General features: G+C 39.2%; 1 protein-coding gene across 1 annotated transcript in view; it reads right to left on the bottom strand.

Moving 5' to 3' along the window:
* SPTLC2 (serine palmitoyltransferase long chain base subunit 2) overlaps window positions 1–27,887 on the bottom strand; it is a 74,840-nt gene that overhangs the window by 25,250 nt on the left and 21,703 nt on the right. The window contains exons 6-9 of the mRNA XM_051806370.1: window positions 22,687–22,780; window positions 19,957–20,062; window positions 18,917–19,136; window positions 16,921–17,047 (exon numbers count right to left, since the gene is read on the bottom strand). Coding sequence (XP_051662330.1) covers window positions 16,921–17,047; window positions 18,917–19,136; window positions 19,957–20,062; window positions 22,687–22,780 — 547 coding nt within the window. The remainder of the gene's footprint in view (window positions 1–16,920; window positions 17,048–18,916; window positions 19,137–19,956; window positions 20,063–22,686; window positions 22,781–27,887) is intronic.

Raw genomic sequence — 27,887 nt, 5'->3', positions numbered from 1 at the left:
CATGCCCATTATACTGGAGTAATTCAGAGGACTGGACCCTGCCATGTAATTACACAAATTGCAATACAACCAAATGGTACCTTCACTTTGAGCAGTGCAAGAAACTGGATGAATTTCACTACATACTAAATTTCCACTTGAGTTTCAAACTCCGTCAAATAAAAAGCAGTAATTATTTGAACACTCAGAGCATTTTCTGAGCCTGCTTTCAAGTCAAGGATTGACTTTCAGCTTCCCCTTCTTTCAACAGCACATTTTTAATGAAGTGGTTAAGAAACACATCCTCTTTTCATAACACCAGAATATTTTGTTCATCCTGAAAGGCTAGAATAACTATCTAGCCTGGGAAATGAAAGGTGAGCTGGAATCCCAAGTGTGACCATTTCCAGGAATTACATCTAACAGGGTGGAACAGAAACATTCACATAATTTCAGTTCCATGATGATAACAAACATATTAAAAAATGGCTTAGCTCAGTTTACTCGATTGACCCTCTCTCTAACTAAGATCCAATCAATACATTCTTTTCTTCATCTAGCAGTTGCCTAAAGGATGCTACATAGATTCTATTATATTTCATATGTGATTTACAGCCTTAGAAGAAAAATATATTCAAGTAAAGCATCATAGAAAAGAAAAAAAAAAACATACAATTGAACAACATTTCAGACTCTGCACAAATGGCATACATTTCTGCTCATCACCTCCAGGAGCTGAAGTAAGTATCTCATGACCACATGACCACAACTCATGAAAAAAAGTGCAGAAGATAAAGTACAAGATCTCTCAGTTCTTCTAAGAAGCATAGTTCTGTGCACGAATAAAAAGCTTCACAGGGAAAGAATAAGTTGTCTTCTCTGTCTGAACAAGCAAGGGTGGCTCTTACCATAGGATACCAGGGTCCAGCCCCACCAGAACTTCAAATATCACAGGAAAATCTCTTTGTTGTTTGGTCTTAATGAGCACATGCAGTGGGGACATAACACAATGGAGACAGCAACTGATAAACTTTTACAGACACACAGATACAGATCTATTTTTACTAACACTTAAAACTTTTCTCAGAGTTTGAGCAGTTCTGGCACCTATGCAGTAGCCTTCAAGAGATTTTGCAGGCTTTTCCAAAGCCCACAGACACAGGAGTGCAGCAACTCGCACTCAGTGTGCAAAGGTGCACACAAGAGAAAGCTCAATGTCCTTCACAATGCAGAGGCTTTTATTTGTTTTCCAACACATGCCAATTAGTCTTACCTTGATAAGGAAACATTTCCACTGTTCTTCTTTTGTACAATATTGTTCTCTCCAACTCTGTGTTATTATACACAGAATTTACTACAAAATCATCTTTTTTGAGATTCCCGGACAGCTATAAAGCATTAGTGTTGCCACTACTATTAAAGCTACTTTAATGAAAAAGAAGTGAAGACAGAAACCAGTCAGTCCAACCAATCAAGCTAAAGACAACTGAAGCCATTTGTCCTTACACAAAGAAAATACATTCAGAACCACCAATATCAACTGATACACAGTACTTGGAAAAATAAAGCCAAAGAACATAGGCTACACCATGGAACAGATGATCGACTCCTAATTATGGCAGCACTTACACCAATGCTGAACCAGACTGTAGCATGTCCAGAACTTTACTCTTGATCAACCTCCTGCTCCAGTAAGTGACTGAAGAGGTGGTATCAGCTTCTAATTAACACCATATCAAATCATGTAATACAACTCCAAGGACAAACATGTCTGAACAGCTTTCATGTAGGTTTTATTGACTCTTCTTTCTAGTTTGCGACTTAGATTTCCTAATTAATCTGAATTTTTTAGAGCCAGCAACTGAATTAACCTATTTTATTAACCGAAACACTTTAGTCCCTCTTAACACACAGATGGACTGGTATCTGCATTAAGATGTAATTAAATGAAACAAGGGGACACCCCCCCAAAAAACCCACAACCAACAAAAAACACAAAAGGCACCAACAATCAATTTTGCTGAGCTTTGTGTGAGCGATAATGAAGTGAATTTCAGTACAGTTCTGGGGAAGACAGCTTTTTAAAGGCTCCACTGCTATGCAACATCATGGGTGCACTAACTAGCATTTTTAAAAATACCATATATTTTCAGCATTCTGATAAAAATATAACCAATGGAATACACTGACTATTGTCAAGTTAAATTTTATATACATACATACAATTTTTATATATAAAAATATATATAATATATACAAAATAGTTTGGCGATATAAACACTTGAAGAAAAGTACCAATATCAGTGTTTACAGAGCCATAGTGTTGTCTACTCTCTTATATGGATCTGAATCATGGGTCATCTACTGCCACCACCTGCATCTCCTAGAACGCTTCCATCAACGCTGCCTCCGTACAATCCTAAACATCCACTGGTCAGATTAAGTGACCAATACATCTGTTCTAGAACAAGCAGCAATCACAAGTATTGAGGCCATGTTGCTGAGAACACAGCTGTGTTGGGCAGGGCATGTCTCCAGGATGAAGGACCACCGCCTCCCTAAGATCCTGCTCTATGGTGAACTTGCCCCTGGCTGCCACAAGAGAGGAGCCCCGAAGAGAAGATACAAGGACTCCCTGAAACAACATCTCAGCCTTGGCCATACTGATCAACATAACTGGTCTACTCTGGCCTCCAATCGGGATGTCTGGAGACACACCATCTATAACACTGCTGATGCTCTTGAGAACACACACAGGATCACCCTTGAGGAGACAAGACAACGCAGAAAGAATCGCGCCTCGCAGAATATACCACCTAAGGAGTCTTTTGCAACCGGACATGTCTGTCTTGTATTGGCCTTTTCAGCCACCAACACGCTTGCAACAAACTTGGGTAGTGCCCTTCCCAAATCTTCGTTTGTGAAGCCCAGCCATGATGAACATATACACAAAAATATATGATGAACTTTCAAATTTCTCCCATTTAAAATATTGCTCCACAACAGGAACAACACACAACTCTTTGGTACATCCAAAAGTCAGGATTACTGGTAATTTAATATGGAAATATTTCAGCTGTCTTAATACCAGCATAATTCCTATGCATGCCTGGCATTTGAGACATGCCACATATTTGTCACTGAAGTGTGTGGATTTTTGTGCTGGTTTGTGCAGTTCATCAGTTGATGCATTGGCCATAACAGCACCCCACACACATTTGCTCTCAGGTTCCTGAAGAGATCAGCCCTCTGAACCTACAGCTTTTCCATTGGACCGTTTATTTGTTCTATAAGGTACATACAGTCCTCAGGAGTTCACAGCTAAAGAGATGCCAACAGCCTAATCTGCCTGTAATCCAACAAAACGCATGTGTTTACATCTGTCAACCTTTAGAGGAGATCTTAAGAACCACTGGGTTTGTAGCAGTAACTGTCACAAGGTTTAACACTTGAGCTGCAGTGATTTTACCCCCTCTGATTTTAAAAACTGCCCTTTTCCTCTGTATAGATAAGAAAGTGACACACAACAGGGATACAGAGCCATTACCATCTCAGATTCCTTGTGTGATAATTAGAGGAAATGATCTGCTGACCTCAAGCAGTCTTTGAAGTCTGCGCAGTCAGTACCTAAAGAAGAGGGAGGGACTATTCTGCAGGACATACATCCCCCTAGGCCAACCTCTGCAAAAGCTCACCTGGACTGATTCTTCTCTCAACCAAACAAATCAACCCCAAAAAACCCAATCCCCCAAAACACAGGCCCCAAATCCAACCGCAATTCCCCTTCACATTTACACAGGCTTTTATCTTATGGAAGGCAGCACACAAACTAAAATGAATTGCTTCCATTGTTTATTGTCAGCAGTCCCTTGATTTTAAAGATACAGAAATTACAAAACAGTAAATCCACACTGCATAAAGAATCCATTTGAGTTACCCATGTAAAAGACAGCCATGTCCTCAAATGTAATGCCAACTTGCAATTTATTTCAAGAACTCAGTTTCAAGAGATGGGGAATCATAACACAGTCTCTTGCCATTTCTCTGCATAGTCAAAATGCAGTTTGCATTAAAGAAACCTGTTTCTTTAAGACGTAGGAAAGTCTTTAAAAAGACTGCCAGTTGCTGGTGCAATCAGATTCCTTAATGACTACTAGAATTTCATGTATCTGGTAATTTGCTTTGAAATTTTTTCCCCCAGTACTAGCTCAGTGGTATACCAGATTCAAGTCAGACAGTGCAGAAATAGCAACTGTCTCTACTTTAAAGTTCACACAAAACAGAACAAACGATCCCATGCTCTCTGTTTGTGTTTACCGTGACTCTTCATAGGAAATCCACCTAGATAGAAGTAGGAGGATTTGCTGTCTTTGATGAAGAATGGATCTTGTCCAAGGCAACAACAACAATCAAAATCAAACCAAAACACTGCCTCCTGTAAAAGGCTGTCAGAAACACACAAGCCCTTTTCACTTAAAGTAGAATTCAAGATAATGCCTGGTCTGGTAAGCTGATAAAAAAATTGTCCACAAACTCTATTTTACCATTAAAAAAAAGAACAACAAAGCGAGAGCATGTGACTGTGTATCTAAAAATCAATAAGACTGAACACAAAATTATTTTATATGCAAAGAATTGCACAGAAACAACAATTCCATTTCATGGTCACATTACACTTATCTCCTCTGATACGTTCCAATCCCTGTATAACAATGTTGCAGTGAAAGACTTAGGCTCATGAACCCAAAAGGGTTCCCTAACTCCAACCCCACAAGCCACCACAGTATTTTTCCACATAGAACTTCTCCACAGGCTGAATTTTTACTGAAAGCAGCTTAAGTTCTCTCTAGAGTATCATAGCTAAATAGAATAGCTATACGGACAGACCAAGTAACTCCACTGTGATAGAAATTAAGAACAAAAGCACACTTCCAGCTCAACTTCACTCTGACACTAGCTGAAGGACCTGCTAAAGAACAGCAGCATTGCCTGCAAGAACTCCCATCCTCACCCCCAGCCCCACTCTAGGCAATCCAGAAAGCAATTTTTGAAACGTAATTCACAATAGATGTTCATGTTTGTTTACAACTTGGTCACTGCATCTGGTAACATTGCTGTCACATGGCTGAAATTCACTGCATCCTAACAATTATGATTTACAGTAGTCTTTATGTTGAAGTTGAGTCTATAAAGCACTGGTTCAGATCAGTCAGTAATTTTAAAGAACATGATTAGGGCTATCCCTCCAGAACAAAGAAATTAAGTCGGTATTGCCTGGGTATATGTATTATCTAACTCTAAATATTAGTCACTGGGAAGATTTGTGCAATTGTATTAACACTACTTACACATTAGTTCAGACAGATTTTGTATTATCACAAATGCACAGTCATGATAACAGCATTTATAATCACTGCAAAGACAGCTGTATACAACCTGTTTGATAGCTCTTCTTGTGTCCTGTAGAGAAGGAATAGAAATGTGTGCTGGTCAAACTACTCTTCTGAACTAGTCACCTTCACCATGAAGTCAAAACCATGAAAAAAATCCCAACCTCTATACAGTTTCAATAAAATTTAACTTGACAAGTTAATACAATTGTCAAGAAAAGCAAACATTTAAAACCTTCTATATTCTTCTTACTATGATATCATGGACACTGAAATTTAAAAAGCACATCTTTGCACTTAAAAATCCCAAGAATAAGAGAAAGCATCAGTGAAGAAGAGACAGAAGGAAACGGATTCAAACCTTTGTAAAGCACAAATAGATTGGCAAGCCTTTATGGCAGATTAAAGCCACAGAGAGCAAAAACATCAGGAACACATACAAACACCACATTTCTTTAGAAGCTAAGGAATGTGCAAGCTTTGACAAAGCATATTATATTAAGGATGTTTATAATCTACTTCCATGGAGACAGTTCAGTAGCTTTACAACATAGCAACAAAGAGTGTGAACTATAGTTTCCATCTGTTTTGTGCAGACTCTCTTTTTACAATGGAAGCCAGCATAAAAGCTAACTGCTCCTTGGGACTTTAAACAACAACACAAGGGGGTAAAGAAATGCTCTTTGCCTTTGTAGTACAAGAGAAGATGATAAAGGATATGAATAGCCACTAAAAATATACACAAAAATATATGATGAAGGCCTCTTCACATGTTTCAATCAGGAAGTGTTGCACATAACGTATCAGTCACCTAGTGTCAGCAAGTACTACTGTCTTTATTAATTGTAAAATATGATACAGATATAAAAAAACTTACAAGACCAGATAGATTATCACCTCCAGCTTAACATGTGCAAAAAGAACAGCAAAGCAGCCCAATTCCACATTTTAAGACAGCTATAGTCAAAACCAGAAGGATACAGTCAGTGTAAAACACAAATTCAGGTTTAGCTCAAGCATGAGGAGAACAAAAATGGCAACATTCTAAGTACTTCTTCCATCTCGAGTTTATTGACAGTGATAGCATAAGATCTCTTCTAAAACTATTCACCTCAAAAGAGACAGAACAAATAAAAAAAGCATCTATTGCACTGTTCTATATCATTAGCACAAGTTCTGTCATGCTGCTGCTGTTAGGCTGGAGTTCACCCTATATTATATGGCACAGATGTTCTCTACATGTATTAACCACAAGATACAGTGTAGAAAACCATATTTCTTTTTCCCATAACCCACAAAAAGCTGTAGTGCACGATGCTTAAGTTTAATAGGTGTGATCTACACAGACAACACTTTACAGAAAAGGCACGTGAAACACTGCACAATACATTACTACTATAGAAAAACAAATGTGTATGGATTGTACAGCCCTTGTGGCCACATGTAACGCTGCCCTCAAATCTAAAGGGAAATCACTGAACATTTACAACCCGTGTTAAGAAAATTCTGGCTATGAAAAATATTCCCAAAGTCCCTCATACAAGCTGTCAAACAACCCTTCAATCCCACTGAATACATCAAAATCAAAACTTCAACTATCTTATGAACACCACCTCATGGATCCAAGATCGTGCTTGAAAAGCAGCAGTTTCTCCCACCATTCTAATAAATGCCATCACAACAGAACTATCAAAACTGCCAGATCATACACATCCACGTCCCAGAACACAGTGTAATTCCCCATGTTTACCAGCTTCCATAAAGACATTGTTATTCAAATCCTTCACTTCATGATGAATTGTGCGAAGAACTCATCCGAAGAACAAACACTTGCATAGGAATATTTTGCTATCTACATAGCACTTTCCAAAGGTTTCCCTTGGTATTAAGATTTCTAAATTAACTAGGTGCCAAAATCTATGGACTCAAACAAGATACTACAGCATAATATCCAGAATCAACAGGCTATGAGCTACTAACTCCTTCTTCCTAATGGACAAAATCGCACCAAAAAGGCAGCCGTGTAGCCTTCCTCTACTCCAAACTGGGCTCATAGCAAAGAAAGACAGTTACAAGCATTACAAAAATGAAAATAATTAAATTCCAATAAAAATTATTGTACAGAACACAGGTTACAGCAAGAGCTCAGGGTTAGAAAGGATGAAGAGTCTGACAACCATACCTAATGTCACTGAATGCCCTGTGTTAACAGGAAACACCTCTCAAAATCCAACTTGGAAAAGAAGAATTAAGCTCTCTTGTGTCCAGAAAAAAAGCAAAACAACTTTCCCCTAAATTCTCAAATACAAGAAAATTCTTCAGAGAAGTGTAGTGAAGTTTCATGGAACAGTTATGAACAGTATTAACATTTAGTCTGTCAGTGTATTTATCCTGCCATTAGGCACATCTCTAAGGAGCTAAGGAGTATATGCTGTACCCATAGACTGGACAGAACAAGATATCCAAGTAGTACTCAACTTTAGAGCAGTTATTCAGTGGCTCTGCTGGCTGATCTTTAATGCATTAACTTCCCTGTGAATCTCTTGTTACCTGGTCATAAACACTAATTTTTTTTAACTGCATTGGTTTTTGAATTTCACATCAAGCCAGTATAGAAGCACAAAGTTTTACAACATCCATAGGGCTTCATCTATTCTTCTGAAACTCAAAGCCAGTTCAGCCAAATAGAGGGATTTGTATGTCACATAAATCACAGACACTCATCACTCACTCACTCATGGCTAGGCTTTGCGAATGAAAATTTGGGGAAGGCTCTACCCACACTTCTACCCACGTTTGTTACAAGTGTGCTGGTAAGGCAGCCATAGGAAACAGTGCAAATTAACTGCAGATGACTAGCAACAATCTTCTCCCTCATTCCCTACAGCTGCATTAGCCAGTGAAGTGCTGTTCTCAACTATAAGATCACATGGGAATACTCTAAGTGCAAGAAACAGCATTCAGCAAAAGTCAGTTGACTGGTCACACTCCATGTCAACACCTTAAAAGCTTCTAGCAGCACTGTTCCTGAAGCAATTAGACTAATACTGAAGTTCTAACACAGCAAGGCCTGTCATTCAGTGGTAAAGATATACCAGCCAGCCATAAAATATCCACCTTTGGTTAGAAATAGCCAATAATCAGCTTCACCTAGAAAGCGACAAATAGAGCTAGGGTATCCATTCTCTTACCTGGATAGTGAAGTATCCATGAGGGGCTATCACCTGAGGGTTTGACTATCCTACTCTTTGGCAAACTCCTTTGGGAAGACAGCAGCCATAAACACTGGAGTACCATCTCGTGGCCAAACTGAACAGAAACCAGCTCTATAAAGAAACAATGCCAGGGCACTATGAAATAGGCTCTGTGAGCTTGAGACAATAATGAGATCCTACATAGAAGTAAGCTTTGATCAGTAACTGATACTGTAAGGTACTATGAGAAGTATTTAATCTTTGTGTTAGTTTGAAAATCCAGAAAAAAGCCTGCCAGATAGACTACCTTCTACTATGTCTCTTGATAGAAGACTCCCTTGAAGAGCAGTGAACAGAATTGTTCTTGATACCTACTTTTTTTTCATCAGTGGTACTAAATGGGAACTTACGGAATGGAGCACAGTAAGTTCCAGAGGTCTTTTTGTCCTTGAACATGACTTGAACTTCTGTCCTGGTTTCAGGTAGGGTAGATAATAATATTGCTACAGATTTCACCCAACACAAGGCACAATGGGAGAGACAGGATGCTGCAAGTGTGAACGTGCTCTTTACTAATATGTCCTAAAGTTAAGAACTTCCACTCTGAATGAGTTGGCTTGGTTTTGTTTGCTTTTTTTTTTCAATGGGAAGCTTATATATGAAGACATTGAGAAGGTAGCACCTGAATCTTTCACAGAACACAGTCTTCATACATCTTTTTGCGAAGACCTCAATCCATTCCAGTAAGTGGTCCTGTACAACAATTCAAGTTTCTCCTTTGATGTCAGTGATGCTTACAGTCAAGAAGTTCATCTCATGATAAAAGCTATAGCCTGCAAATTTGCCACTAAGTCAGAGCTGGCCACATCTGACTGCACATCTGTTATAGCAGCCATACTTGTCCTTCTCCAGTGTGCTCTCAGATTTACCCTAAAACTCTGCAATAATTTCAACAGGAAGGGTGTTGAGCTTTCCCATGTTAGTAAGTTGTACTTGGCAAGAAGCTCCTGGTATCCTGCCACCTGGAACTGCAGTGAGGTGGAAGAGTAGGCTTTGTATCTGAAAAGGCCCAAACCCTGGAGGCCTTGTCTCTCCTGTGACATTTACAGACTTCTTTTTCCTCAACAGCTCTGTTTTCCAAGGATCTTGGAAAGATCAAAGCCATGCGTACAAACCCACAATTGCCTCTACAATGCCAGGTTCTGAACAAAAAGTCATTTGTCAGGAATATAGCTATAATCCTAGAAAAGACAAGCTATTTCCAGTAAAGACTGGAGGTACTAAACATTCTGCTTTCAGCTCTTGGTACAGACAGTTATTCTGTAAGACTAACATATCTGTTAGCACAGAGTACTTAGTTCCAGAAATACTAGTTGCAGAACAAATAAGGTCTCCACTGCCCATTTTACTAGTGGGGATTTTTTTTTTTGGTTGGTTGGTTTGGGTTTTTTTCCAATCCCAGTGACCATGGAGAAAGAGTTGAGAAATCTTAGGAGCTGTTAGCCAACATGAACTTGAGAAGCATACATACTCTGTAATACATTTTCCCCCATGTAGGCAGTATTGTAACCACACTTTTTCCACTATGCAACAATTAGGGAATAACCTGAGCATTAACAGAAGCTTACTCACAGCAGAAAGAAGCTCTAGAGCTTGATTTATCCTGTCCCTGACAAGCCAATTTGTCTTGAAGTTAGACTGCAACAGAACCTGCTCCATCTTATTTAAAGTAATCTCAACTCTCTCCTCTGGCCATACGCTCTTAAAACACATTAATTGGCACGCAGGTTTTTCAGACAGCTTCTTCCTTTAAAGATGAAACCTGTACTATCTAAGGAAGTTTATTAATTCTGGAACATTAGCAAACATCTGCACACTAGTAGGACAAAAGTACACATTGTAGAATGTCAAGATTGTCTATGTTTGGGAATTTGTGGTAGGTCAACTGCACTGATGTGAAACAGCATGAGTTGACCTGGTGCCAACCACACTGTACAACAGAACCCACTAAAGTAGGCACAGACAGTAGTTCAACTGGTCTGCAAGTCCCACATAGCCTAACACACACACAGAGCTCACAGACAGGGTTTCAGTTACCAACTGTTGCTCTTTTCCAAAGAAGATAGAAACATATTACATAGTCTTCATAGAAGTCTGTATACTGCAGGCACTATTGTAATACTAGTAATAATTTTTCTATGTAGAAAATTTCTGCAGTGCCAGGACTGATGATAGGAAGTGGTGCTTGTGTGGGTCATTCAGGGATTTTCAAAATACTGCTCTAGTCAATTATGTACCACACTAAGAAATCTATTTCACACTAACCCAAAGAAAGACACAGTGCATATCACCTGATTTTTGATTACTTCTGTTGAAATGCTTTACTTCAATGTTACTGATTTACAAGAATTTTAGTTGCACTACTGCTAACAATATATAGTAGTGACCTGCTACCAGTATTTCCTCATTTTATCTGTAGGAGCAGCACACCAGCATTCTGTAGAAACATAGCATGTCATGTGCTATTGAGAGTAAAAAGTGAGCCACAAGTTTTAAATCAAATACAGTGTAAGAAATGAAGAAAAATTAAATTATTTCAACAAAGCCACTTTCTTAGTTGTATTTCAGCTGTGACAGATCAGTGTTTAGGCTATGAAGACATAGGATGACAGCTCACACCTGAACAGAAACAGCAAGAACCAGAATGTTAAATGAACAAAGCGGGTGTACAATTATAAAGGTTTATAAGCTCTTGCACAAACATCACAATATTGAATAAAGTTCAGAAGAGGAGGTGCTGAAGAATTCTCACATTCCAATGTACAAGATAAAGGGTAGAGCTCTGCTAATGTCTGTAAACACCCTTCAAAGCATCAAAGGCTGAAAGATTTCTCCTGCCCAGCCCACGTTCAAGCAATTTTTCTGGAGGTTTGCCGTGCTCTGTGGGAGGGAGGTAGGGGTGCAGCAACAAGCTGGATTTAAAAGATCCTCAGCTGGAAGCACAAATACAGAGAATGATGTTTAAAACTGTTAGACCCCTAGAGAGAAGCAGGAAACTCTCTTTATGACCCCCAGAGTATTTGTTTTTCCAACAGTTTCCCAGCTCAGCTTGAGATTCTCAAGGGCATCAACAAAAAAAGTTTTCACTTTGCTCAAATTAGTTTTGACTGGTCCCAGGTTCCCAAGGTGATAATTTAACACCTCATTAACAAGTGCATTATTGGAGGAAATTCAAATGAACCGATGTTAATGCTAATTGAATGTTTTCGACCTCAACTTGTACAAGGAGTATTTATTTCCCCCTTTGAGTACAACAGCAGTCACTGCTTCCATTTGTGGATCTACTGCTAAAAACATCAAGATACAGACTTCCTTTATAAATATACTATAAGCTACTTAAAATTCAGTTCCAGGTGATGAAACATTGGCTATTCCTTCATTACTGCTTATGCTTTATACTTGCATATAGTTCTGGCTTGTCTTTGGAGAAAAAGGTAATGTTAGAAAGGTCCAACTTAAAGAAACTTACTGATTAGGCAGCTGATTAAACTACTGATGTTGTACAGGCCTGATTAACCACATAGAGCTTAAAACACTAATTGCAGTCTTTTCTCCTCCAGAATTTAAGCAGACCAGGCTTGGGGTTTTTTTCAGGATGCTTCTCCCTGTGCATATTAACAGTATAACAATGGTCCTGTCTTCTCAATAGCTCAGTTATGCTCAATTCTCTGCCAAGACGCTGTATGTTCTTAATCCTTTTGGTTATAATTGGTTTAACTAACTTCTCTGATTTAACTTGCTCAACATTGTTGCACATAGCAAATACCAATCAGACTGTATGCTGCTACCTGACTGAACGGCCTTCAAGGTCACTTATCGTTTCCAGCAGTTTAGCACTGGGATGGCCTATGCAACTGCTACCTCCATTGAGCTGTGTAGGATAATAATCCTTTGTTACTATGCACTGCTCGAAATTTAAGTGCCATCTTGGGCAAGGTCTATCCACACCTTATTCTATACATGTTATGTATGGCGCTGCGATTAGGTGTGGGTTATTTGCCTCCTAAAATGAGATGGAAGACAGTAAACTCATTATAAATGTCAACATGTATAATTACAATTATTGAGTTAATGCGCATGGAAGGAAGTGGTTTACCTCTTTTACAAGGTATTAGCACTGCCAGCTTTAATTCAAACTTAAAATACACCTGGATTTAAGACTCATCTTCAGTTTTTAATACACAGGAAAGCAAATTAAGTTTCATCTCTGAAGGTGGTTAACCAGTTCCTAGACTGGTTTCACTTTGCATGTTTTGATTTGCCTGCATATCAGTCAGGTTACTTTACAATTTTCTTCCACTTGCCCCCAGCAATGTTATCAGGGCAACAAACAGGCTGGGTCCTGAACAGCAACAGTGCTAACAGAACTCCTGCAGTTGTACAGGATGTATCACTAGCCCTTATGTAAATAATAGAAAGGAACCAGCTGGATTCCCAGACCCAGAGAGATTGTAATGGCAAAAAATCCAGCTTTCAACTCAAACCAAATCACTGATGCTGAAAAATTCACCAAGATAGGTCAAGTACTTAACATTATAAATCCCAACATCTCATTTACCATGACAAGCACTAAGCTGTCTCATTTTCCCTACAGTCAATTTAAATAACCCAAACACCCCATGAACAGCAAGAATCAAGTGGCTCTATGCTAGAGCTTTCCAGAATTCCATTTCAAGAACCAATTTGTCATCTTTGTGTATACTACGATCCTGAAAAGTCTGCTTATTGTGTCTTTTTTATTATCATAATTTAAAAAGTCCCTTTATCTACAAAACTATCTGAAGTTCATTCATCTTTGTGGCTAAACAAAGACCAAGAGCAGCATTCATTGAACTGTTGACACACATCTGCAACACTTGCTCCTGATAGTTAAAGTTTCCAACCCTAGTGACTTCGAACTGGAAGGCAGCTCCAAAAGTTTTTACAGAAAGAAGCCTTCTCCCTTTCTGTTCCTCACCATGCTCTTCCATATATAAAAGCCAAGTGTGATGATATATGAGATACTGAGTTCTCTTGAAGAGAGTCTATGTGCTCAAGATGTGCAACACTCCTGAGGACAACTGTTGCTTTGAAGAAATTCTTTGAAGAAAGGGATCACAGATCAAGTATGTTTTAAGACCACATGATGGTCTTCTACCCAATTTACAAGTAATGCAAGTAAAATAGGACTGACATAAATTCTCAGACATTGATCTGATAATTTAGAGGAGTTTCAGATGCAATACTGGAAGCACCACTACCAAGAACCCGTAACATGGCTCTGCCATTGCTTTGGTTGTTGGAGTAGTTTTTGCAGTCTGGATGAAGGAGCAAGTAATATACTTGTATTCATACATAATTATATTCCTGCAGATGTCTTCAGAGTGACTGAGGTTTGCTAGTAACTTACGTGCACAAACATTACAAAGAATTAACAGATTAGTTTGAACAGAAATCAAGACTCAAGAAACTACTGTCCCAATTCATGGAGCACATTTGCATGTCACCCATCTTACATTCTCTGTAAGCAGCTACTCAGCTTTTCATAACATCTGTATTTTGTCTGTGCTGCCTCCTACTAAAGTCCTATTTAATCACTGGCAGCTTGCTGGAAAAATCTGAAAGGAGACATTCACATTTTTAGTTATGTAAAGTTTTAGTAACTACAACACCTTGTAAGTTTGGAGTCTTCAAATGCTTAATTAGATTTAGAAATAACCTAAGAGAATTTACATATTCTTGCAAAATGATATACAAAAAAACCCTTTAATCTACAAACACTAATTGGTTCCTACTACTTATTCCTCAGCTACAGACTATCTCAATCTGACATCAAAATGTCCACGAAGGTTTGATGCTATGAAGAACAGCAGCTATTACACATAGCATGTGGTAAACAGAAGCAGGCAGGCAAAGAAGCCGCAAAGGCTCTTTTCAGGAAACCATTCTTGAAGCCATTAAAAGATTTATCTATGGCCCAAAACACAAGGCTGGGAGCTAGCCATCTACTGTTCTGACTCCAGCTCCAACTCCTGTGCTCTAGTAAAACCACTGCCCTATCTATTTCCTTCATCCATTCGTTCAGCTTGACTAATTTAAAAGCAATGAGATTTTTGTAATATGCAGTCAATTCAGAGGTGCTTACCAGTGACCCAGTTTAACACTGTTCTCCACTTGTCTTCCACAGCTAACAACTATTATAAGCACCCATCTAGTCCTCATTTTCTCATACTCAAACCAACCACAAGCAGTGGTCCTCCAGAGTCCCACTTGTAATTCCACAGAATCCAAATAGAAGTTTTTTAGCCAAAGCCCTTAAACAAAGAAAAAACTTTGTCATGCTACCACTAAGCAGCTGCTCAATTCACCCAACTGAACTTTTGCCAACTTCATCCACAGAAAATGTCTACAAAGGAATATTATCTCTAAAGCCTTAAGGCAATTAAAAAATGCATTACTGGGTAACAGTACTCTGCAGAAAATGAACGCAGAAGCACTTTCATGCAGGAATCATCCTAGGAGGTGTTTATCAAAGATGAAGGTTGACTTGGATGCTTAAAAAGCCAGTAACACTTTCATAAGACCTGTAGCTGAGAAATCCTTTGAGATTTGACAGGGTTCTGGCTATCCAGCTGTTACATCCATCACTTACAAAAACTGCCACAGCTCCTATAGAAATTGGACTTACTGAGACCTCTTTGAAATGATAGACTTGCTTTCTCATTAGAAAGAGTGACTAGGAATTCTGGTACTCCTTGGCACTAAATTAGCAGGATGTATCTGATGTGTTTTAAGCAACATGAGAACAATAAACGTCTTCTGAGTTTATTTTTTGCCAAACTGGTTCCTGATCTGTTTTGCCTTTCAGCTCAGATGGATCCTGCTGGCATAATGGCAGGAAAACAGTCTGGAGTGGAAGTTACTTCCATTCTCCTGGTTTGAACAAATACCGCACTGTAGCCTCAGAAAGAGGCAAAAATGCCTGAGTTTAAATACTGCAAACAGAAATCAGTTACACATTCCTTGCTTCCTGCTTCATTAAGCAAAACAGATACTGGAAGAAACCCAAAACAAGCAACGCCTAAGCAGACCACAGATTGTTGGCAAATCATCAGCTATAAAGAACTCAAACAGTCCCTTTTAAGATGAGAGCAAGACAACTTTTCATGTCATTTGAAGCTTGGTTAATATCTGTTAATATCCCTACTCAAGAGCAGGGAGACAACTCTTGGTATGGGTATCTTTAATGGACCACTTGGAAGCACTCAGTGTGCTGCCTGGCTGTATTTGGCTTCACTGATGACATCTCTCCTGAGCAACCACCAACACCAATTGCTGGCACCTAACTCTGTTCTCAGATAATGTAAGCAAACAAAATGAAACCTGCTGTAATAGAAAAATTCTCAAGTCATTTCTCCAGTGAGGTTTTCCACTGTAAGAGTTATCCAACAGGTTAGCTGGTCCATGTTCAAAAGCAAAAAGCAAATTCAGTTCTAAAGCATACACCATCACCACCTCGTGGCCAGATGCCTCAAGCTCCCAGAACTCAATATATACTGCAGCTTCAATTCCAAGAGCCTGCAAACTGAACGCCACTGACAGATCCTCAGCAGACTACACTGTTATCCTGTGTGTGCTGCTCACAACCTTTTAATTACCCGTGAAGAGGGAAAAGTATCCTGCATGCAAACTGCTCTACCATTTCAGTTTCAGATTATGACTTTGAATGCACAGAGATGGGTACAAATTTCCCCTTTTTTACTTTCATAATGAAATAAAAAAACTAAGACTATAAAGACAAATATGCTGAATTTCTTCTCCTGGTCTATTAAATGCACTGATTTTGAAAACTGCTTCTAGCTCTCGACGTAAGAAGGGATTTCAGAAACATTCCCATATTTACTTTAACTGAGATGCAAAGAGCAAATTATATTAGAGATGAAAACTGAAAGTACTGCCCTGCAGTAACCAGCACACAACTGTAAAAGACACACAGCAAAATACTCTGAAAGCAATGTTTACAGTGGGGCAAATAACAAAGGACAGACAATGGGAAGAAAAAGAATAGCTAGGCAGAACTAAAAATCAATACAAGACAATACTGTGTCTTAGATGACTTACCTCTAGCTGGAAACTCCTTATACTGTTATTAGGCTGATCTGTCAAGGATAGTAAACTGGTTTATTGCTCCAGAAACTCCAACCCAATATGTACTTAGAAATAATCATGAATGTGTCCACTGACTGAGTTATCTGTCAAAGGGATGGAGGCTCTGTTTGGCTTCCCCTTTCTACATGCTTACTATTCGAAAGACTCACCAATAGTTGTACCATCTTCACCCATAATGCACTTCACGGAGGTGATGATTTGCTCCACAACAGGAGGTGACATTGATGTTGCATACACTGCACTGTGAGAGTATGTCCTGAGGTAATCAATCAGTTCCTAGTAAAACACAAGAGGCATCAGACATTGCCTTCCCAGCACTCACAGAAATGCTTCACTGTCATGTCTTTAATCACAATAAAATGAGGCACCACAAGAAACCTCTTTCAGAATGCCCCAGAAGAGAACAAATATCTCAAGGACTGATTTTACAGTACAAGAAATAAACAGTTAAAAACCGAACAGGAGGGACATGACATCCCATAATAATGTCACAGGGCAAGAATGTGTGTTGATCAGAGACAAATGCCTACAACAGACCTGTTTAGATAACACCACCAGCAGTGGATTTTAACAAGGTGTTTGCATTACTCAAGCTGTGCCCAGGCTGCCTTTCAGAAGTGTTTATTATAGCACGGGGAGCATAAAAGAAATGAAAGAGCGAGGAGCAGGATCCACGGGGGCTTATGTATGGTGCTCAATATACTTGTTTCCCCACAAAAGTCATCAAACAAGGAACAGGTCACAAAATTTTTTCTCTCATTTATCACAAAACAGAAATAAAACAGTAGGTGTAATTTAGGAGTGCAAGAACCTCAGTCTAACCCTCCTGTGTTTCCCAGTTAAACACACATGCTATTTTTGTTAGAGGGCAGAAGTAGTTCAGATAAGGAATAAAGGACCAACAAACCTTAGATCTAGGCTGCTTGTTAACTGTAACAAAACCATGCTAAAATACCCAGATCACCCTAGCAAAATATTATAAACACCGGTATGAATGCAGGATAGATTCTGTCTTCTGCTATCACAAAATAAATAATGATGACCCTCTAGCTACCACAAGCTGGGAATGCATTATAAAAACATTTGGAAGTGTTCTGTTGCTGTCTGTCTAGGGTCAGAGTTAAATGAAAGAAAGTTGTAAAGGGACTTTGAAATAAACTAGGTAAAAAAATTTAAGGCCTCTTACCTCTGAAGCAATCCCTCAATCAGTAGCTAAAACACAGTTAAAAAAGGACTCTTAGCTGCTTTACCTTATGTCATGGAGTTAATCCCAATAGCTCACTACCTTTGGAAAAAGATTTATACGGTGCTTTTTTTTTTGGGAAAGATGTAAGAGTAATTTTAATCTAACTGTAGTAAACTCCCTAAGAGGAACATCTGTAAGTCTCATCTCCATTTGGATGGGTGGAAGTAATTATCACAATTAATAAATAAAAAATTCTTGTCCTGGTAGGAAAATGGTAGAAGTTTACCCTCAAATAAAGCTTAGAAGCCTGATCTGTGAGATATATTTTAGGATACAAGAAAGGCAACACAGGGAATTGCTAGACAATCCCCCTGAGAATTAGCAGTTTGGCAAGAGCAACACTTTCTAGCTGTACTTTCCAAGAAAAAAAAGGGACAGTAGTCAAAAAAAAACCCAAAACCCCCAAGCAAACAAAACACCTAAACAAAAAACCCCAACCCAATCAACCAAAAAAACAAAAGGGAAGAAGTGTCTTTTTAGAAAGCAAACTGTTTGTGTCTAGGGGGAATCAATTCTACTAGACTAACCTAAGAAGGGGATTTTTCCTCTCAACACACGAAAAACTTCAGCTTTTGGTATTTTTCCTGCAAGTCTCATTAAAAATAACTTCAACAAATCCCTGCTTGTTAGCTCCTAGCAGTTCCTAGAAAGACATTACATCACTACTGTACATTCTGCAAACTGAGATCATCACTGACCATGTGAGATCTAAACAATTATGAGGTATTTTACTAGACTAGACTCTTCTGCCCTGCAGAGATTTTCACATTATTAGACAGTATGTAAATTTATGAAACAAATGGACAATTAGGGTACTTGAGAAATAGAATAACTTTGAAATGCTTAATGAAGGACTCCACCACCTGCCCAAAATAGTCATGTGATTTCCAGCTCTTTACCTTTTTGCCCCCAATGTATCCTCCTGCAGCTCCAAAGCTTTTGGTGAATGTTCCCATCATAACATCCACATCTTCAGGATTGAGTCCAAAATACTCCACTACACCCCGGCCACTGGGACCCAGGGCACCTATACTGTGAGCTTCATCAAGGTACAGATAGGATTTGTACTTCTTCTTAAGGGCAATCACTTCAGGCAAACGCACTATGGATCCCTCCATGCTGTTGAGAAACAAAAATTCAGTGTAAGTTGATTTAATGGTTGGGACAACCACCTTATAGAGCCTGAAGTCACTATGCTTTCATTTCTTCACTTTTTCAGCAATTATGAACACTTAAAATTTGCTAGAAACATCACGTTCTGCAGAGATGCACCTCTCCTCCTTGCACCTGGGGCCCAGAGTTCTAGTTTCTACCTGTTCAACATCTCTGGGATGCTGACATACAGACTAAATAAGCAGAAGCAACAGTAAGCACAGGAATGTGTTCAGTGACAACTTTATAAATTAATTATCTCAATTTTACTTCCACCCTTATGTCAGTATTCTGATCTGAGATCTACTTACCTGTTGTTTTTAAGAACATTAGTAGCACTCCAAAGCACCCCATTTTGTGCTGAAAGTCACTATGATTTAAATGCCTAACACAGCTATGACTACTACATGCTCCTACTCACTCTCAGCAAAAAAATTATACTTGTGCAATTCCATTCACATTAGCATCATCTAGTGAGCACAGAAAGAATGGAATGGACAAGCAATTTAAGATCACAGTTCTGATATAAATAATCAGGTTTGATTATTTAATTTCTATAATCTAATCAAGATGTGGGAAGCATTGTGATAGCACCAGGTGCAGCTACAGTTCTAGCAACAGAAAATCCAGGATGTGAGACCAACATAGCATAATTTAATTCACAGATGAGATTAATGAAATAACTATGAAGTGACAACATTCATAGTCTGATTTGGCAAAGAAACCCAAACACTAAGCATCTAGATCTCATGTGGAGGGTCTTAGGAATATAAAGAATAGTTTGTACCTGTATATTCCTTCCACCAAGATAAGAATTTTTTTCCAGGGCCTCCGTGTACGAGGTTGCCCATGCACAATAGCATCTTTGAGCAGCTTCTCCAGGCTTTGCATATCTGCACCAGAAATTACTGTTAAATGGTACCAAAACAGCTAGCTTGAGCTTTGACATGACTAAAGACAGCAATATTCCAGAAATGCACAAACTGCTCCAGCATGGAGGACAGACCATATACTCAACAAGCACAGGCTTCGTCTAGCTGCGGGCCCATGGATGAGATTGAAGGGAGTGGGTGACTATGAACTCCAAGGAAGAATTTCATAATCCTATGCTAAAAGCATAAGTTAGAGCATTAGGCACAAACCAGGAAATGGGGGGGAGGTGGCAAAGAAAAAAGAATATCTCATTTTGATGAAAAGAGAAAACCATTTAGATAGTAAGAATGTCCTTGTGGATAGAAATAATTAAAAAAAGAACAAGCAAGGTCAAGGATAATCAACTACAGATAAGTAAAAGATAGATCAAAGTGCATAAAGAGAAGTGGGGCAGTATACTTTTATATTCCTTCATTTAAAATTGAAGGGATTAGAGGTGTGGAACACAAAGCTTCTAAACCAAAAACATAAAAGAAAGAAAAGAGAACCACCAGTGCAGGAAAGAGAACAGTGTTCAGCATATCAGAAACCAGACAGATGAAGCTGTTAGTAGCAATGTATTCTGAAACCATACTAGCTTTGGCTACAAACCCTTGACACAATCCTAAAAGATCTAAATAATGTGAACAAATAAATAGACATGAAATCAGTCCTGAAAAAAAATCTTTGAGGAAAGGAGTGGAGATGGGATTATCAAAATGTAAAACCCAAAGTGCTGAGTAGAGACAGATATAAACACTAGGGCATGAAAAAGAACACAATTAATCATGAAAAGAGAACTGGTAGACTAGGGCAGTTGTAGCAGCAAGAGCAGCTGGTGAACTAGAACTAGGCTAGAAATTATACAGCAAAGTAGGTCAGTTAATAGACCGTTAAAGGACAGCTAGTGTTCAGAAAAAGTCAATGAAGAAAGCAGCATAGTCCCTGTCTCCAAAAAATCTCCCAATGAAGAAAAGATGAGTTTAGTGCAGTTAGGGAGAACAACGGAAAATAGATGTCTGCTCTGACCTCTCAAGAAAGAGGGAAAGACTGGGAACTAGGTCTGACCTTAATAAAAAGGACAAATTACAGAATGAGGCAGGAAAAAATAAAAACATTGAACAAGGATTTTAAGGCGGATTTTTCATTTCCCCCTCTTGTAATTTCTAAAAAGTAGAATATGAATAAAGCCATTCATCTCTCAGGGAAATCAAGTTAACTAAGGCAGCACAGAGTATAACAAGAGTAGGACTGAGAACACATACAGAAATATAAACTGAACATCATCTTGACAAGCCAAGACCATTGTTTGCATTTTGCCTTCTAATTCTAATCTACCATTCCATTCTCTTTCACAGAACCCCACCATCTATAATTTTTCTAGAATTTTCCCCAATCTCACCACTGCTAGTTTGTATCCCATTCCCACAGATCATCTATTCTTCATCAGAGCAGAGCTTCTAAGTCCTTCTACTCATAGCCAGAACTATGTTCTAACCAGTGATCTTTGAAATTCTGGAAACAGATGCAATGTTCAGAAGTATGCCTATACAAATGCAGAAGTAGAATGCAAAGCTTTTGTGATCTTGCTCAGCAACCAAGATTTATGAAGGATTAAGAAAAAAATTACTAATGTTATAATAAGCTCTACATTTTTGTAAAGACAATTATTCAAATGATAGACAACAAGAAAGAGAGAACACAAAAGAAACAGTAAACACAGCAGAGAATCCACTACCAAGTAGGACAAAGAAAGAAGAATAATTGCAGCCACGCAAGCTTTGCTGTCACCACCACACACTTCAAAGAGAGCAAGAGTCATCATGATCTCAGAGACTGACACTATAAAGAGTATTAGGAGTAGCTGAAGAATGAAGGTAGTGGTTTTATTAATCAAGGACAACTGGTGCCTCATTCACTGAGAGTAAGGGAAGGAAATCCTAGGTATCTTTAATGTGAAAGTTATTATAAATACCTCATTTGGAGGAAGATGAAATTAGGAAAGTAAAAAAATCTGTGTATTTCAGAAACAATACTTAAAGCAAGTAACTCAGTGAAATTAATCTACACTTCACATCCCAAAAATTCCTTTAGTACTACATTGTACCAATTCATGACTGTGTAGTTTAGCTAGGACATCTGCAACCATAAGCTTTTGTTACTGTAGGATAACGTTGGCATCTGGTTCTAAATTTAAACTTTCTTATCCCCCAAATTGTAACCTAGACCCCTACAAGATTGCATTATTATGTGACACGGACTCTTTGAATAGTTTAACCATGCTGAGCTATCCAAGTAACAAGAAGCTATGTTAAAACACCAGTGCCCCTACACCTGCCGAAGGGTAGCACGTTTCTCTTCATATACAGAAGATGTAAGCCAGAACAGCCTCAGGATAAAAGTGTTATTAGTTGGGACTGAATATATAAAAAAATATCCAATACAGGATGATTAAATTTTCAGTAGCAGCAGTCTCCTGACCTTTCTGGTAGCCAGCAATTGATTTCTTTGCATGAAATTGGATTTCCAGCTATTAGAAGACACAAGAGCGTGTATCCTATCTACAGCACCTGCAAAAAGGCAGAGTCCACCATCTGGTACTTACTGTTGTGCTTAAAGATTCGAATAGTTGCTCCTGACAGTCTTGCTCCAAGCACTAGTGATGCATGATTCAGTTCATCACTCAAAATCAGACAGCCCTGAATTAGAAGGGGAAAGAGGAAGATATTGAAAAGGTTATGTTTCACAGCCAAGCATATAACACCTTTCAGCTCTGAACTGCTTACAGATCATTTAAGGAAAAAAAAATCCAACATAAATGTAGCTAGTCCAGGTAAGACTTGCTAAGACAAAATTTGCAGCCTTAGTATGGCAAATAAAAATATACAACTGCTCTTAACTGAAAGAACCACTTAAGTCTCACCTTTCCCAGAAGTGCAGCAGCTGAACCTGCCTGAATATCTCATGCTGATGATGAGTACTCATGCTCCTACTCAGTCAAGTAAAACAGAGAGCAGAGAAGCTTGCCCCAGTTCACTCAGCAAGTGTAGGGTGGTGCTAAGAAACAGGCCACCAAAGTCCTAGATTAAAGGCCTTATCAAAGTTGCACTATTTCTTACATTAGCAGGCAACCACTTACTAAACCCACGTGTAGACGGAGGTAATATAAAAGAGACAGGAGGTGGAAAACAAAATTGTATAATGAAATTGAGAAGTTTTCTGAAGCCATTAAATATGACATTGAATTTGTTTGCTTTTTCAAAAAAGGGACGATAAATTCTTGGACAAATATTAAAACAGGATAGGCCTGTTTTTAGAGCAGTGATGATTCCAGGTTAATAATTGATATGCTGAACATTTAATCACAGTGTTATCACTGTGGACTACAGGAATGCATATTTGAGGATTAATATGTAAGGGAACAACAATATTACTAAATAACCTTGACCCATTTCAATTACTATGCAAGTGTTCTGCAACTCTAGAAGTGACTTTGTTCAGTTAAAAATCCAGAAAGCACGTCAAGATGCTGAAGATTTACCACTAACACTTGCTCATTCTATGCTTGTCTGATAACCATTGGTGGAGGGAAGAATCAAGATTTCTTCTCTGCAATGGGAGTTACTAGAAAGGACTGTGAAAAGCATTGCCTATAGTTACACAAGGTGTCACAGACAATAGGACTATTTTCTCCATAATAAAGAAAATTTTACAGTAGAATGGCAATGAACCTAGGAACATTCTACATCCTGAGAAAGCTCAAGACTGGTTTTTCCTGGAAACTGCAGCAAATGTCAAGTGTTCATACTGCTGCTACAAACATGGCATATTTCAGAGACTTTGGCATAAGAAATATGAAAATCTTCAACTAGCATTTGCTCTTCGAACTACTATACCAGACAAAGAGTATGTATATTACATCAGAGGCCACTGCTGTCAAACACTACTGTATGAGAAAACCCAAATATGAAAATCCAATAAGTGCATACTTCTTAAATGGTAGAAAGTAGAAAAAGTGATACATTAAAAAAAAAGGAAGAAGAGATTACAAGTCTAGAAGAAGTTTCTCCATAAAAAAAAAGGACAAGCTTTTGGTGGAGAAAGTAGGTTTAACAAATTAACGAGCAGCCTCTTTTCATCTGCTGTGGCAATCCGAAACTCTGCTATCAGCAGAAAACGAATTTATAGGATTATGTAACAGGCTGTGGGCCACAGGGGCTGAGGGAAATCCCACCATCTAAAGACCAGACAAGATCCATTGATATTCATCCGTGTTGATTCATCCTGTCTCCTGCAGCAGGACATGGAAAGACTGTGTGATAATGCTATGGGTCCATGCAGGAGCTCTTTTGTTTTCTCCCTTCCCTTGTAATCCTTGTTGCGGGAAATATTAACCATTTTTCCCCCATATGTAATCCTTGTTACTGGAAATGCTAATCAATTGGGTATTCCCCTAGTTGGCATAACCCGGCCTCCTCATTAGCATGTTCTGCCCCCGAGACCCTTAAATAGCATTTCCCATGTTCAATAAAGATTCCAGTTTTTACCCCCAAACTGGGATCGTCTAGTTTTTGGACGTTTACAATCTGCCACTAACAGAAGACGACGTTCAATTATAAACAAATTAATTTGAAACTGAACAAATAGTAAAGAGTCTAGTAATGTCTGCCTCTAGAGAAAGGGCAAAGGATCACATAGGCAACTGGTACAGCACAGCAATCACTGATGTTCATATGTAAAACTGAGTGCTGCTACTCCAATGATAAGACTTCAGTTGCATTTATCAGCAAATTTACATTTGAGAGAGCATCTGGGAGAAGGCTAACAGTAACTGGAGATAACACTACTGGGATCTAGAAAAACATATGTCAGTGAATACCAGACTTACCACTGCATCCTACAAGGCAGACAAGGAAACTGAAGTGAATGCCACATTTTACCACAGAGTGCTACATATATGAATTGTGTAACTCAGTCCTGAGCACTTAATTTCACAACCCACCTGTACATGGAAATTAATTTGCTTTCTTACAACCAAAAAAAGATCCTTCAAGCATCATTGCTCTAATTTAATTGTCTAGACTCTCTCAGTCCAGAGCTATGACAAAAAGCTCTGTGCTAAAGACAGTAGAGAATGGTGTGATTAGCTAGTTAAAATAACTATATTAATGACACTTACTCTAAAACAGGCAAGTTTCAGAGTGACTACTGACTAAGTAATCCTCAAATTTCATATTATCTGGGGTCTAAACTCAGCATTATTGGCAGTGACTGTACTAGGCAGCTGACAACTTGGTAGTGAATAGAAGGTCTCTGTTGCAGAAAACTGCCAGATGCAGAAAGACCTGTTTTTAGTGATGCTTTAACAGTGCTAAAACACAACTTTCAGTCTACACCAACTATATCCATTTCCAGTATCTGCTTAGTAGAAACTGCTGTTAACAAAGCATAGTGAATAAATATCAACTAAGTAATGCTGATGAAGCTTTTGAATTCCTTTTGCTGACTAATGCTGATCAAATTACGGGGTAGAGATGGATCTAGGATAGCCAAGTTGTATTTGTTGTTATTAAAAGAGGATTTAGTAGCAATATAAACCAAGTGCTTCAGAATTTCACAGAGCAGAAATGGAACAGGTTGTCCAGTGTTACATCTATGTGAGCAACCATATTGCAGTAGCTTGTTCTAAGCTAACTAAGTGCAATCACACAGCACCTACAGGATGGACAAGGGATCAGACCCAGCCAGCACGGGTTTAGGAAGGGTAGGTCCTGTCTGACCAACCTGATCTCCTTTTATGATCAGGTGACCTGCCTGGTGGATGAGGGGAAGGCTGTGGATGTGTCTACCTGGACTTCAGCACAGCCTTTGACATCATCTCCCACAGCATACTCCTGAAAAAGCTGGCAGCCCATGGCTTGGACAGGGGCACTGTGCTGGGTCAGGAACTGGCTGGAGGGCCGGGCCCAGAGAGTGGTGGTGAACGGGGCTGCATCCAGTTGGCAGCTGGTCACTAATGGTGTCTCCCAGGGATCAGTGTTGGGCCCAGTTCTGTTTAATATCTTTATTGATGATTTAGATGAGGGGATTGAGTCCACCACCAGCAAATTTGCAGATAACACTAAGTTGGGGGCGAGTGTCAATCAGCTGGGAGGCAGGAGGGCTCTGCAGAGGGACCTGGATAGGTTGGAGAGTTGGGCTGATTCCAATGGGATGAGGTTCAACAAGGCCAGTGCCAGGTCCTCCACTTTGGCCACCACAACCCCAGGCAGCACTACAGGCTGGAGAGCAGCCAGGCAGAGAGGGACCTGGGAGTTTGGATTGACAGGAAGCTGAACATGAGCCAGCAGTGTGCTCAGGTGGCCAAGAAGGCCAATGGCATCCTGGCCTGGATCAGGAACAGTGTGGCCAACAGGTCCAGGGAAGTGATTCTTCCCCTGTACTCAGCGCTGGTGAGTACCTGGAGTACTGTGTCCAGTTCTGGGCCCCTCAGTTCAGGAAGGATATTGAGGTGCTGGAGCAGGTCCAGAGAAGAGCAACGAGGCTGGTGAAGGGACTGGAGCACAAGTCCTATGAGGAGAGGCTGAGGGAGCTGGAGTTGTTCAGCCTGGAGAGGCTCAAGGGAGACCTCATCACTCTCTACAGCTACTTGTGAGGAGTTGGTCTCTTCTCCCAGGCAGCTGTCAGCAAGACAAGAGGGTGTGGTCTTATGCTGTGCCAGGGGAGGTTTAGGTTAGATATTAGGAAGAAATTCTTTACAGAGAGGGTAATTAGACATTGGAATGGGCTGCCCAAGGAAGTGGTGGATTCTCCGTCCCTGGAGGTTTTTATGATGAGACTGGATGTGGCACTTAGTGCCATGGTCTAGTAACCACAGTGGTAGTGGATCAAGGGTTGGACTTGATGATCTCAGAGGACCCTTCCAAACTGGTTGATTCTATGATTCTAAGTTGCAATATAGGTGTCCAAATACAATATAAATAATTATTAACTTCACACATATCTGTGACTGTCAAAGAAACTCCTTCTGGTTAAATGCAGATGCCATTACTGATTATATTTGCCAAAGCTCCAAAAATTCATGTTGCAAGCAGCTTTGCAATTGAAAATGTACGTAGGACATGCAGAGAGACACAAACAGTAGTTCAAAAAAATTAAAAAAAAAAGCACCCACAAGTCTAATCAAGCCTGGGAATCTCTGAGCTTTACTGAGGACTCTATCAAAGCATTGCCAAACAGGTTGTGCACACACTTAATTGTGTACTGGGTGGTGTCAGAATTCAGGTTTTATGTGAGTCCTTATTTGCACCCAATGAAGAAATCAAATGTGCAGTGAGAAGCAACTTCAGGCAGGCAAAAAAATCATTCAGTGAACATTCGGAACTTCAAAATGGCTCATTTGACAGGAACTCTTTTCTTCAGAAGAGTGCATCTCCTGTTTGGAGTATAAGGGCATATATACTTGAGTATAAGGGCACTTGAAGTGTTATGAGACAGAAGCTTCTTACTTCTTTATTTCAAGTGCACGAAAACTAAGTATCCTCATGACTAACACAGTACAGACTGCTGTACCCATTTATGAAAAGAGTGGGTTTAGTAAATGTATAAGTGAGGTGCATGAAAACAGGTATGTTACATGCCATGAAATTTAGTGTTCAGATTTTCTCAGTGGTTGTAAAAGCCTGTTGAAGTTCAAATGTGAAAACTCAGGATCTGAGAAAGGTTATTTTCATATGGTATTGAAGATATACAGTGGGCTTCATATACACAGAGAAAAAGATGGAGTAACTTTGCAGTAATGGCTAA

This window comes from Manacus candei, unplaced genomic scaffold, assembly GCF_025592945.1.
Source record: "Manacus candei isolate 608988 ecotype Guabito, Panama unplaced genomic scaffold, ASM2559294v1 h1tg000067l, whole genome shotgun sequence".
In the NCBI taxonomy this organism is placed as follows: Eukaryota; Metazoa; Chordata; class Aves; order Passeriformes; family Pipridae; genus Manacus; species Manacus candei.
Note: the sequence above shows the minus strand (reverse complement) of the source record. Positions and strands in the feature narration are given on the sequence as shown.